This window comes from Festucalex cinctus, chromosome 11 (genome assembly GCF_051991245.1).
Source record: "Festucalex cinctus isolate MCC-2025b chromosome 11, RoL_Fcin_1.0, whole genome shotgun sequence".
Classification (NCBI taxonomy): domain Eukaryota; kingdom Metazoa; phylum Chordata; class Actinopteri; order Syngnathiformes; family Syngnathidae; genus Festucalex; species Festucalex cinctus.
The window spans coordinates 27,779,698-27,791,969 of record NC_135421.1 but is presented as its reverse complement, the minus strand read 5'-3'; the positions used below and the strand labels follow the sequence as shown (position 1 = coordinate 27,791,969).

At 43.5% G+C, this 12,272-nt stretch overlaps 1 protein-coding gene across 5 annotated transcripts in view; it reads right to left on the bottom strand.

Moving 5' to 3' along the window:
• Nucleotides 1-808: 808 nt before the first annotated feature.
• The window catches only part of LOC144030602 (FERM and PDZ domain-containing protein 4-like), a 47,670-nt gene continuing 36,206 nt past the window's right edge, over nucleotides 809-12,272 (bottom strand). For 3 of the 5 annotated variants that reach the window (XM_077537041.1, XM_077537039.1, XM_077537040.1), the window contains exons 7-17: nucleotides 11,700-11,807; nucleotides 11,380-11,511; nucleotides 11,029-11,148; nucleotides 10,746-10,882; nucleotides 10,420-10,546; nucleotides 10,209-10,298; nucleotides 9,933-10,115; nucleotides 9,713-9,845; nucleotides 7,996-8,937; nucleotides 5,542-6,705; nucleotides 809-2,367 (exon numbers count right to left, since the gene is read on the bottom strand). In XM_077537041.1, coding sequence (XP_077393167.1) covers nucleotides 1,247-2,367; nucleotides 5,542-6,705; nucleotides 7,996-8,937; nucleotides 9,713-9,845; nucleotides 9,933-10,115; nucleotides 10,209-10,298; nucleotides 10,420-10,546; nucleotides 10,746-10,882; nucleotides 11,029-11,148; nucleotides 11,380-11,511; nucleotides 11,700-11,807 — 4,257 coding nt within the window. In that variant the 3' untranslated portion in view covers nucleotides 809-1,246. Of the gene's footprint in view, nucleotides 2,373-5,541; nucleotides 6,706-7,995; nucleotides 8,938-9,712; nucleotides 9,846-9,932; nucleotides 10,116-10,208; nucleotides 10,299-10,419; nucleotides 10,547-10,745; nucleotides 10,883-11,028; nucleotides 11,149-11,379; nucleotides 11,512-11,699; nucleotides 11,808-12,272 lie in introns of all 5 variants that reach the window. The other 2 variants (XM_077537042.1, XM_077537043.1) reach the window with 2 other exon arrangements.

Below are 12,272 nucleotides of genomic sequence, written 5' to 3'. Positions count from 1 at the left end.
TGGGAAAATGAAAACAATCTAACTCAATTCCTTGTGAGGATTAGCATTTTCATAATGTGCGGCAGTATCATAAATTTAAAATTTTGATACAAGTTCATTGCTTATCTTGTAGCAGGCAACAGGGTGCCTATTTTCTTTTGATCGATTCCAATGATTTTGCGGATGATCGCATAGCATTAAGTTAACCGGTGCCTGCATTTGACTGGGTTGATTTGGAAAGAGAACAAAACAACAACAAACAACAAAATCCCTCCAACTTCTTCTCTCCCCAAGATTGTTATGCAATCAGGATTACATAAATATATGAAGGAGAAACAAATGAATTCAATGAAGCGTCACTAAGAAAGTGTACTGGCTTTTCATTTGTTTTTTGATTGTACAATGGTAAAATATTCAAAATAACCCCCCGCTTCAGCCCCTTCTAGTCGTTGCCCTCAGCCAGACACGTTAACATTATGCAATATGCTTGTCTGCTCAGACACTGAACTCTGAACACTCATGCTGAAGTAGCCCGCCATCATCATCATCATCATCATCACTAATTCAAAAGGCATCACCAGCACTCAAGCCAGAGCGAATGGTAAAAGCTTATAATTATTTTTTTACATAGTTATGAAATTACGCATGCCACTGTGTGTGTGAGTCATGCAAATTGATCAACAAACTCTCAGATTGTGTTATTCTGATTTGACGCCTCATAGACAACGAAATGTGCATGTGCAAATGAAGTATTAAATGGAAAAGTGTGATTTGGTCATACACAAAAGTAAACATTGCAGACTTTTTTTTTTTTTTGAGGTATTTTAAAGTTTTAATGATGTTGACCAAAAAAAAAATAAAATGACAGGGAAGTGTACACAGTGTCCATGTAAATCAACCAGAAAATGAAAAAGTGCATCGTTTTCATTTAATCGCTTCATGTGCAATGATTTGTCTACAGCTGTACATCGTATTTCTCCAACATATTTGTACTTTTTACAAAACAACATACTATGAGAAGTCTTATACAACCAATATATATTAAATATTTCTTAGAATATACTATTAAATACTTGGGTGGAGGTCTGTATGCATCATCTTAGAAGGCTCAAGTCTTTTTAAAATTCTTTGATTCAAATATTTCTACATTGTTTAATAAAATATAGTGTACACAAGGCATTTTTTTTCCCTCTAACAGCAGCTCACATTGGTAGTTACACCCACGTCTCTTATATGTTATGGCTTCAAAATCAATAGTTGGGATACGTTATTTGTCGCACAGTGTTGTCATTAAGTGGATTAGCGTGTCTATGATGGCAGACATGTTGGCAGAGTGATGCGTCAACGCCTCGACACTCGGGTCGTCGGGGGGGCTGACCAAAGCGGCCTCGGCAGCTTTCAGCAGACGCGCGTAGTTGACGAGCACCTCGTCCGCCTTGGCGAGCAACCGGCGCCGCTCCGCGTCGCCGCGCAGGCCTTCCTCCAGGGACATGCAGGCCTGCGTGAGGCAGCAGAGCGTGTGGAAGCTGTGCGTCAGCGTGAGCAGCGACTCCTCCGGGCTGCCGTACTCGGCGGCCATCTGGGCGCAGGCGCCGCTCAGCGCTCTGGCCTGCGTGACCAGCTGCCGGCAGACGGCCCCCGCGTCGGCGTCGCCGGCATCCGTGTTGGTACCTCCGCAACGGAGCAAGCCGACCATCTCTAAGGCGTCGGTCCGTGCGAGCGCGAAGCCTGTGCGGAGGCTGTAGGTTTTTCCCTTCATTGAATTTACACGAGCCAACCTCTCCTCCAAGCTCATTTTGGTCACGTGACGCCGCTCGGCCGGATTGCCCGCTTTCTTGTCGCCTGTCAAGACGACAGAGAACCCGAGCTGGCTGCCATCGTGCTCAGCGTTCTTCTGTTTCCAGATGAAGCAGCAACTGGCCGGCCTGCGACATCTCAACACACCTGCATCCAGCCGTCCACATGCTGAATTTAGGGTGACATGTGACAAGCTTTTGGTGACACTTTTGGCATACAGTATGCGCTGAGCTTTGGAGCGATGCTGTGACTCTGATTTCTGACCGGCGCTCTTCCCTGCGAATGTGGCTTTGGTCCTCTCGAACAATGCCTCAAAGCTCCGGGAGCCCGGCATTATGGTGCTCCAGCTTCTCCTGCGCATCGGAACCCTGCGTGGCTTCCTGAGGCTGCCTTTGAGAAGGTCACATGAGGATCCGCTGGAAGGGGAAGGCGGGGCAGCACGCGGGCTGGACTCAGGTCCGGCCCATGTTAGCCCGCTGGGCTCTGTGCAGCTTGCTAATAACGATGGTGACGTGACTGTGGTGGTGTTACTGGTCTCGTGACAGAGCGCTAAAGATGTCTCTTCTCCAAGCGTCCTCTGCTGTGCGCAGGCTACACTAGGGGGAGGAGGAAAACAGAGAACCGTTAAGCATCCACCTGACAAGTGCAGTTTTGATTATTTGTTTCTCTTGAAGGTGCGGTTGAGAACAAGAAGCGCATTTTTAGTTTACTGGGCGGAAATGGCAACACTATAGCCTACGGCAGGTCCACAGGGTTTTCCGGATGGCGTTCCATTCTTGTGCTCAGATGGTAATCTGAATTTCAGAACGCTGTAGACTATCAATAAAAGCATTTTAAAAAGTTGTGTTTTAATGTAAAAATTAGGGATGTAACGATAACGGCAAAATCCTGATATTGAGATATTAATACTGACACAATATATCGTCATCGTCATGTCACGATACTAAAAGCAACACAATCTGCTAAAAAAAAAAAAAAAAAAGTCAGGTTGATTTCCATTTGTGCAGTTCTAGCACCCTCTGGTGGCTAGTTTTTTTTTTGTGCAGTTTAATTTTCGCAAGGCATGATTTGACCCTTCTATGTTTAAAATCCACACTAGTGGTCAGATGAAGACTAAAGCTTGTGAAACGAGTCAATATATGGAGGAACTATATATGGAGTGCGTGCGTGCATTAGCAAGTAAATGCCTCAATATTATGTGTTATTAGAGATTTTTGGTTGTTGTTTATATGCATTGCTGTAATGTACAAAAGCACAATATTGTGTGTGTGTGTGTGTGTGTGTGTGTTTTTTTGTTATGAGCTCTTTTTTTCTATACTGAGACCTTTTTTTGTTTCTCTAACCTCCCCACAATATCGTAATAATTATTATATTGTGACTATCGTATTGTGATGTTTGGATATCGTTACATCCCTAGTAAAATTTATAGTAAATAATTGATGAAAAAAAAAACTTTGAATCTAAGATGTATAAAATTAGAGATTAAAGGGATTACATTTTTCAAACTAATTAATTGCACAATTTTCCTTAATTGTGATTAATCACATTTTTTGTTTGTTTGTTTTTTTTAGCTTCTGTGCCTACTTTGTTTCTTCAAAGCTTGTAACAGAGATTTACTTGAATAAAATCTTGGAATTTTATGTAAAATCATCAAATAGAAAATGTATTTAGAATCAAAGACTAATAGCTTTTTTTTTTTTTTTTTATCCTTGAATAGAATATTTCTCCTTTAAAATACAACTCTTCAACAAAACGATCAAAAAGCACTCCAAACAATTCTGAGAACATCTCGTTTACAGGTTTAGTTCCGCTCACTCCAGCAGTATTGGTTTGCGAGGCACCGTGGAAGCAACTTGAGCAGGGAATTTTGCCAAAGGCGTACAACTAATACGCTATTTGAATTTGTCTCTGCAAAGTGCACAAATTAAGTTAGACATCTCCAACAAGCATGACGCGAGCAAATCAGAAAGTAAAAAGTTTGTTTATCAGGACCAAAGACTCAGACTGCTGCAAACTAAGACGGGTGTTTTTCAAATAAAAAAAAAAAAAATCTTGTAGTCATGTAAAAACTAAGGGTGTCACGATTTCGATTTTTTATCGAAATCGATCGAAATTACGTCACGATTTCGAGCATCGAAATAGAAGAGAGGACACACGATTCGATGCCCCCCCCCGCGCCCGCCGCCACCGCCGCCACCGCCACCTCCCAGGAAAGCAAATGAGACGCAGCCATTCAGCTACTAGCTAACGGCACTTGTTAGCTGACTTCTCCTGCAGTCATGATGGCAAGCGCGGACAGACACAGCAATGGTGCTTCAAGCCGCTCCCGCTTCTCTCGTCACCAGTTTGGAAACATTTTGCGTTCCCGGTGAGTTATGTCGACAACGTTCACGTTGTCGATAAAAAGACCACAGTTGCAAGATATGCTATGTGCGCGTACTGTACTCGGCCACGGTGTTACGCCCGGCTCGTCAAGGGGAAGGGAAGTAACACAATAACAGAAAATATAGAGTAGATAAACACGGGTCGACTTTAACATCTGAGTAGTTTTAATTGAAATTTCAGGCAGGGGTTTGACAAGGGAGTGAAAGTGGAAGGTGAACAAATAATAACCGCATTTGACAGAACTGACAGAACGGAGGAGAAACAATAACTAATAGGGGTATAATACACGGATACACAATAGCGTCGCGCTGGCACAGTCGTCCAATCGGAGTGTCGCGCTGGCACAGTCGTCCAATCGGAGTGTCGCGCTGGCACAGTCGTCCAATCGGAGTGTCGCGCTGGCACAGTCCTCCAATCAGAGTGTCGCGCTGGCGCATTCAAACTGAATGGCCCGAGCCGCCAGCCGTAACAACGGGAAACACGACAAACATGACGGGACATTTACGCAGGCATCACAAAGATTTAGATTTATCAAATTCAACTAGAAGTGGGAAAACAACGGTCCAACCAACTATTTCATCCTCATTTACAGTGAAACTTCCACACACTTCAGCTCGCGCGAAACGCCAGATCCATAGGTCTATTTATAGCAGCAGACCTGCAGCCTTGGAAAACGCTGGATTCAAACATTTAATTAGTGTACTTGAACCACGCTACAGTATGCCCAGCAACTGTAAATGTTGGGATATAGTTTGTTCAGGCTGTATTTGTTCCATGACTTTGGATACAATATATTTTTTGTTGTTGTTGCACATTGCACATTATTTTAAGAGGAACGCACAGCACACTGTTGTAACCAAAAACAGTCAATAGATGGCAGGCACCCACTGTGACTTTTTGTTTTTGTTTTTTTATTTTTTATTTTACACTTCAGTAAGAACAAGACGGTTAACTTTATATTGTAAATAAATTCTTTGAATTTGATCATTCCTGCCTAATGTCAATTATCATATATTACATAAATTTACACAAAAATAATATGGAAATTGCATCACCTATATGTAGCCGATCTTTTGAAATAAGATTTACTGTACAATGAATAGAACCAATGATCATAGACTAGCCTTAGCCTACAGAAGCATATGCCTCTGTGTTATAAAGTGGGGGAGCGGAGAAAAAAAAAAAAAAAAAAAAAATCGAAAAAAAAATCGAATCGTGACCCCAAAATCGAAATTTAAATCGAATCGTGGAGTTGGCGAATCGTGACACCCCTAGTAAAAACGTCCATCTTATGATGTGTTTGTCATTTATTTGACATTCTTGTATATGTATTTCAAGGGGTAGAAGTGAGCAAGTGGGCATGACATAACTGAGTTTTACCTGTGGTTTCTTTTATCTTTGATAATCTGTGACCACTGTCGCACTGTCGGTTTCCAAACCCCGAGTCCGCACTGGTCGTTGCTTGGGTCTTCCGTAGTTGCGCGGGCTCCTTGTTTTGGCCCGGGGGAACGTAGGCCTTGTCCTCAGCACACGTTACATAACTCAAGCCCTTCAGCGAGGACTCGGTCAGCACGTGCGTGTTGTCCGTGACGCAGAGGGGAGAGTCCATCGGGGTGACACAGCTGCTGCTACCCGTGCTACATCCGGCATCAATGGAGGAACATTGCGAACTCTGGAGAGAATGAGCCCCCTCGCTCTGCAAAGACGACATGCGCTTGCTCAAGTGGTATTCGTAGAGCCTGGCGACATCCTGCTCTGACGACGTCGTCTTAATCTGCTGCTGCTCGCCATCCCGTGAGGCGTCAGCGCCGTCCGGCCCTTTGGCGGGAGAGCGGAGTTGGGCATTTAACGGTTGGTTTCTTTCGTCGGGGTCTTGCTTCCCTCCCTTCACTGTCAACCTGTCTGTGTGGGAGGCCTGTGACTCATTCACATATTCTGGAGAGAGAGCCTCGTCCATTTTGTTCCCTGGCGCTCTGTGCAGCCATTTTTGATGGCGGTCTTTGAGGGGCGTTCGACCCAGATCGAGCTGGTTGACATAATAGGAATCTCTCACCGTGAAGGTGTTGTACTTCCCAACAAGATGCAACGGCTCCTCTTTGGCTAGCTCTGGCGATCTTTCCGAGGGGTCACAGGGGTCGCGTTGATTTCTGTTCTCTGGGTCTCCTTGTTTTCCTTTGTGCCTGCTCATAAGTGAGCCAACGTGCATCTTTGTGAAGTATTCGCTGACGGATTTGATTTCCATGGTCTCCGGCTCCATCTCACCGCCGTCAGAGTGGAAAAGCTGGGAGGAGGCGGCGCCCGCCGATTTCAGCTCCTCACCCCGATGCTCCCGCGCAGCCCCGGCTCCACCTTCACCAAGTCCCTCGGGGGTCTTTTCATCATTCGCGGCGTGGTAACCGTCCGTCACAGCCGCGTGCATCCTCGAGTGGTGGTCCGATTGTCTCTGGGCGGTGGCCAGTTCGGAACTCTCCGTCATCTCGGATGAGTTTGTCTCGTTGCCAGAATCGGATGACTCCGGACTAAACGCTCGTGATATTTCTACACCTGTATGCCACAAGAAAGACAAACACGTCATTAGCGTATCGATTGTCGGCATTTCGCAGAATGAGTGGAAGGGAGAGATGGTTGTTGAGCGGGTATGAGAACGCATGACTAGCTTATATTTGATAACACAAAAAATACCTTTCTTAATCACAATCAGGGCTATTATAGTTTGGGAATTTTCATTTTAGTTTTTATTCCGTTTTGAGTTTTGTTTTTTAAATTTTGCTTTTTTGTAATTAGTTTTTAGGGCGATTCTGTTCATTTTTTTTATTAGTTTTAGTTATTTAAAAATGCTTAGTTTTAGTTTAGTTTTAGTTGGTTTCAGTGTTATTTTTTGTTTAAAAAAAATGGTAACATGAAAAAAGTAACGCACTACCTAAACGTATTTCAGTTGAGTTAAATGAAAAAGTATGAGTCGGCAAAATTGTCGCCTAGGATCGACGTCATATGAAGGCGCTTTTCTATTGGCTGCTGCTAGATGATGTCACTCCTATGTGACACACTTTCAAACGTCCTTATTCCAGTTAATATCAAAATAAATATACTTAAAATTACGATTTTAATTCAACCCCAAAGGCTCATGTATTAAATTTATTACCAAAGACTAAAACGAAGAACATTTTCACTATATAGTTTCAGTTAGTATTTCATCCATCCATTTTCTCGACCGCTTATTCCTCACAAGGGTCCGGGGGGTGCTGGAGCCTATCTCAGCTGGCTTTGGGCAGTAGGCGGGTTACACCCTGGACTGGTTGCCAGCCAATTGCAGAGTATTTCATTATTATTTATTATTTTAAAAAGCATTTTTGTTCCTATTTTAGTTCATTAGCGAAAATGTTTTTCAAATTTTAGTTTTAGTTGATTCGTTCGTTTTTGTTAACTAAAATAACCCTGACAACAATGCACACATTCTTTATCTTTGTAAAACGGGGCCTACTTTGAGGTGATGCTGGCAATTTATTTTGAACAATAAATCTGACAATGTGAAAGAGTTTAATCAAAGTAGCTAGCTGAAAAGCTTGACAGATGTTTATTTACGATTGATATACGGTATTACGTGCAAAATAAATAAAACAGCCACAAAATAAAAGCAAATTTCCACATGTTATCATGTTGGTAATGAAAATGAACGTGAATGCACAAATGAAAGAAGAAACACACAAATGGAAATATAGAACAAAATGGGCTTTATTGGAAAAAAAGAAAAAAAAGAACAGCAACAAATGAACGTGAATGGCTGGAGTATTTAGTGATGTTAATGAATGAATGTGACAATAGCAAAAGGGGAACCTGTGCTGTTCTCAGACTGCGCGGGTTCCTCGGACGCAGCAAGGGCCTCGAGTGCCTGCAAGGTGGACACCACGGCGTCATCAAGGGGCTCGCCCTGGTTCTGAGCTCTGCGGCCTGGCACCGAATCTATGAGGGACACCGGGATATCGTTGCGGCCCCCCTGGGCCTCCTGCTGCTCCTCCTCGTCGGAGCTGTCCCTGAAGCCAGGAGGAGGAGCAGCGATGGCCAGGTTTAGCGAGTGCAGCAGCACGTCATTATCCTCCTCGTCGTTGCCCTCCGGTGGCGGAGGCAGGGAGGTCAAGTCAATGATGTCGTCGCTGGACCCCGAGAGGGAGAGCAGCGTCGGCTTGTCCATGTCACTCATCATCAGGTCCTCTTCGCAGCTGATGTCATCCTCGTCTTCCGCGTCGTCCGTTGTTTCTGCATAGCAGATATCGTGTAGCAGCGGCTCCTCGAACATTTTGGTGGAATACTGATACCCGTCGCCGTCTTCCAGGGCATCCATCATCTTGTAGTCCTCCTCAAGACGCCTGTACATCGGACTCTGATTGTCGATAATCTCCGAACTGTCATCCATCAGTCTTTGGTAGCCCAGATTTTGGGGGTTTACCGTGTCTAAGGGAGGATCTCCAAAAATGAAAGACACCTTTGCACTCCGACAGGGTTCTTGGCCTTTGGTTCTCGGGACATTAAGGTAGGTTTGGGTGGGCGGTACCCTGCAGAACTCCGCCCTTTCAACCATATGTATTGAATGTTGAGCCTGGTGGATGTCAGCCATGTAGGAGGGTTGCCCTTCGCATCTGCTATGGTCCAGGTATTCACACTCCTGGTCTGAGAAATCCTGGCTGCACCTCTGGTTGTTTCTGTCTTCAAATCCCTTTTGGGGTGTGCTGTATGTACACTCGATGGCCTGGTAGTTCTGCTTGATCCGTGTTGCGTGGCCTACAAAGTGGAAGACAAACGAAAATCAATCGACGGAAAGGACCAAGAGGTTCTCTTATAAGCTAGTGGTGCAACGGATCACACAAGTCATGGTTCGGATCAGATCATTTTTTGGATCAGCAAAAAAAAAAAAGATAAATATTACTTTGTCTTCATTTATCTTGTAAAATGCTTTTCCCCATTAAAAAAAAAAAAAATCTATTCAAAATGACTAAGATAGCTGTTTAGGATTTAGGAACAAGTAGCCTTGGTCCAGAATATTGAAAAAGAATTCACGTAAACCAGTTGTCAGCTGTTAAAAGTATTTACAGCTACCAGGTAATGCTAACAGCTAGCTGCATGCTAGCCAGCCCAGTAGCCAAGACTTCTGCCGTATCATACAATGACTGAATTGATTAGCGGTTTCTTAGCGTCCTAAATTAGCGAGTTTAATATGAGTTTGAGATAGTGTTGTGTTGATTGGTCACAACTTTAATGTCAATCAAAACTACGAACGTCGGAAAAGGAAGTCAAGCTAGCCATAATACCACGACGGGGGCTGCTTTCAAAGTAAATGTCTGCTAAGGCTATTTGCATTGCCACAATGTCAACAAACTTGATTTTGAAGTTTGTCGGAGCGGTGTGTTGCGTTGCGTATGCTTCAGCTACCTTGAATGCGCCCTTTTGTTGTTGTTTTTCCCTTCCACCAACCAAACCACGGATCGTAGGCGATCCGAACCGACTACGGATCAACGCTGATCCATTGCACCACTACTTCTAGCCATTGCTGTCTTACTTATATCCATACTGTCTGTGTTCTTGGCCACATTAAAGATGGAACGCCGAGAATCCACCAGTAATCTGTAGTATCCAGCAGTCAGACAGGCCAAATTCATTGCATCAACAGACTCCATTAAGAGAGTGATGGGCTGCAAAAGAGGCAGAAAGGTTAAAGGGTCATTTTGAATCAACAACAGCTGAACTTGACTTGTGCCGGGTATAGAAAAGCTTCCAACCTTAACATCCAGGACATGCAGCTCCACTCGAACTTTGTTTTCATCTTCCGCGTACATCTCGATGCGATTGACATGGCTGAAGTCGGCGAGGAGCGCCACCAGGTTGGTTTTGGTGTTAATCACATGGCTAATGCCGTATTTGGGCCCAACCAGCAAAGTCACTTCAGTGTGCTTCTCGCCTTGCTGTGAAAAGAATCAGCACAACTATCACTTCCCCATAACGAATGGAAGGTTTTAACGTTTTCATAGTCTGATATAAAGGATGGTTTCACTTACAATAAGTGTAGACTTAAACACCCGACCTCCATAGAGCCTCAAGTCACTGAGATACTTCAGATAATGGACTTTAGCCTGCAAGGCAGTCAGCTGCAATGCACAACATTAGATACAGTCAAAAAAAATGATTCATGTGATAATTTCTCAGCAAGTCTTTGACGAGTGCTGTTTTGTTCCATGTCAGAAGTGTCCAGAAGTCTTTTGCCTTTACCTTTTTACCAGGTGGAACCAGATTCTGGTTGTTTTTGAGGATGTGAGTCAGTGCTTTTTTGATGTTCTTCTCTTTCATGCTGGACAGCACTGCAGGAGGCAGGAACAAGGCCAGTCCCCACTCTTTCCTGTGAATGTACAATTCGGGAACATTACAGGAGGTCAATCACTTGACAGGGAAGAGCAGTAATTAACCCCCCCCCCCCTCTTTCTTTCTTGACAAGAATAAGTAAATGTAAATAATCAAATGGGTCTATAATTTGTAGAATCGCCATTTTGGGGCGATTTTGGCCCCATGTCGCGCGACGTGAAATCCTGCCAACTTACTCTATATACTTGAGGGACACCTTCTGGGACTGTTTGGTATTGATGGTTAGAATGTACATTTGCAGGGCGGCCAGACGTAGGGCAGTGTCATATTTCAGCTCCGACCCAAATCGCTCCAGCACCACATCATTACAGCTCTTGAGACGTAACAGAGAAAGAGGACAAGAGGTTACATTACTGACTGGATGAATGATTACAAGGCCATTAACTCGACAATAAACATGCATCTAATTATTAGACTTGGCGGTGCGTACTATAATATCCATAGTATTGATCCACTCACCTGGACGTAGAGGTACTCAAATGCTATTGCATCTCTCCTAAGGAGCTCTAACGGGTCCTTTGGGACAAAAGTGATGCGAAAAAAACACTTCATCTTGTGTGACCCTGGCCTCTTTGTCACCTAGAGTGTTAGTCCAATATAAACATTGAGTCAAAATTCACACATCTTATTTGCATATTTGACAGCGTTTAGCATGCATTAGCTATGTATTATTGACCTACTGCAGGATTGATTGGTTATTACAAGACACTTGATGTACATCATGAGCATCCGCTTTTTTTGTGTCTTACACTATATACCACAACGCGTGCATCCTTATACCTTTGACACTAGTCAAGTGTGTTGTCTCACCTGAGTTAGCATTTCTTGCTCATGCAAGAGCATGAGTTTGCTTGCCGATCCTTCAGCTCTATGCTCCAGAATGAGAGAGAAGTGTTCGATGCTCTTAATGGACAGCTTCTCTTGCAGTGTCAAGATGACATCCTGTTCAAATATGAGTTCAGATTTGAACTAATACTCTGACTATAGACAACCCATAAGGCCACAAGAGAACTTTTCTTTCTTTTTTTTTTTTTTCACCGACCCTAGTGAGGATAAAGCGGCTCAGAATATGGATGGCTGTCGACGTCGGTACGGATCATACAACTATATTACACAGAGTTGTCGCCTACCTTAATAGACGTGTTGCTGTCAAATTTAAACGATTTGGTCTGGCCATTCTCCAGGTAGACCTTGAGAACATTTGGCATAAAAAGAAGCGAGTTGTCCTTCACAGTTTCCTGAGAGAGGAATGAAAACAAAAGACTCATCAGAGAAAAAATATGGAAGAACAGAGAAACGGTTTTAAATTTGTGTCTGCTTTTGTTTTTGTTTTTACTCTGAGGTGGAGACATGGTTCATAAGATGGTTCCTTTATAGTTTAGGATAAAGACTGTAAACATCTGGCTCGGCTGTTTATCATTTTTTGCATTTAGTCAAGGGATAATGAGCAACATAACTCGGTAACAAGATGGCCTTTTGCAAACTGAACGCACACCATTTGAAGTCCTAAGCAGGTAATTAGGAGCTGCAAGTCTCCTATTTACTGTTAAGCCCACTGAGCATTGATGCTGTGTGAGCCATATTGTGATGTATTTCAATGTTGACGTTCCTAATAGTGTGTGTGTACAGTTTAGTGGACGTTTTAGTGGACCTTAAAGGCCGAGTCTGCCGGTTTCACTCTGGAAAAGGCACTTTTTAAATAC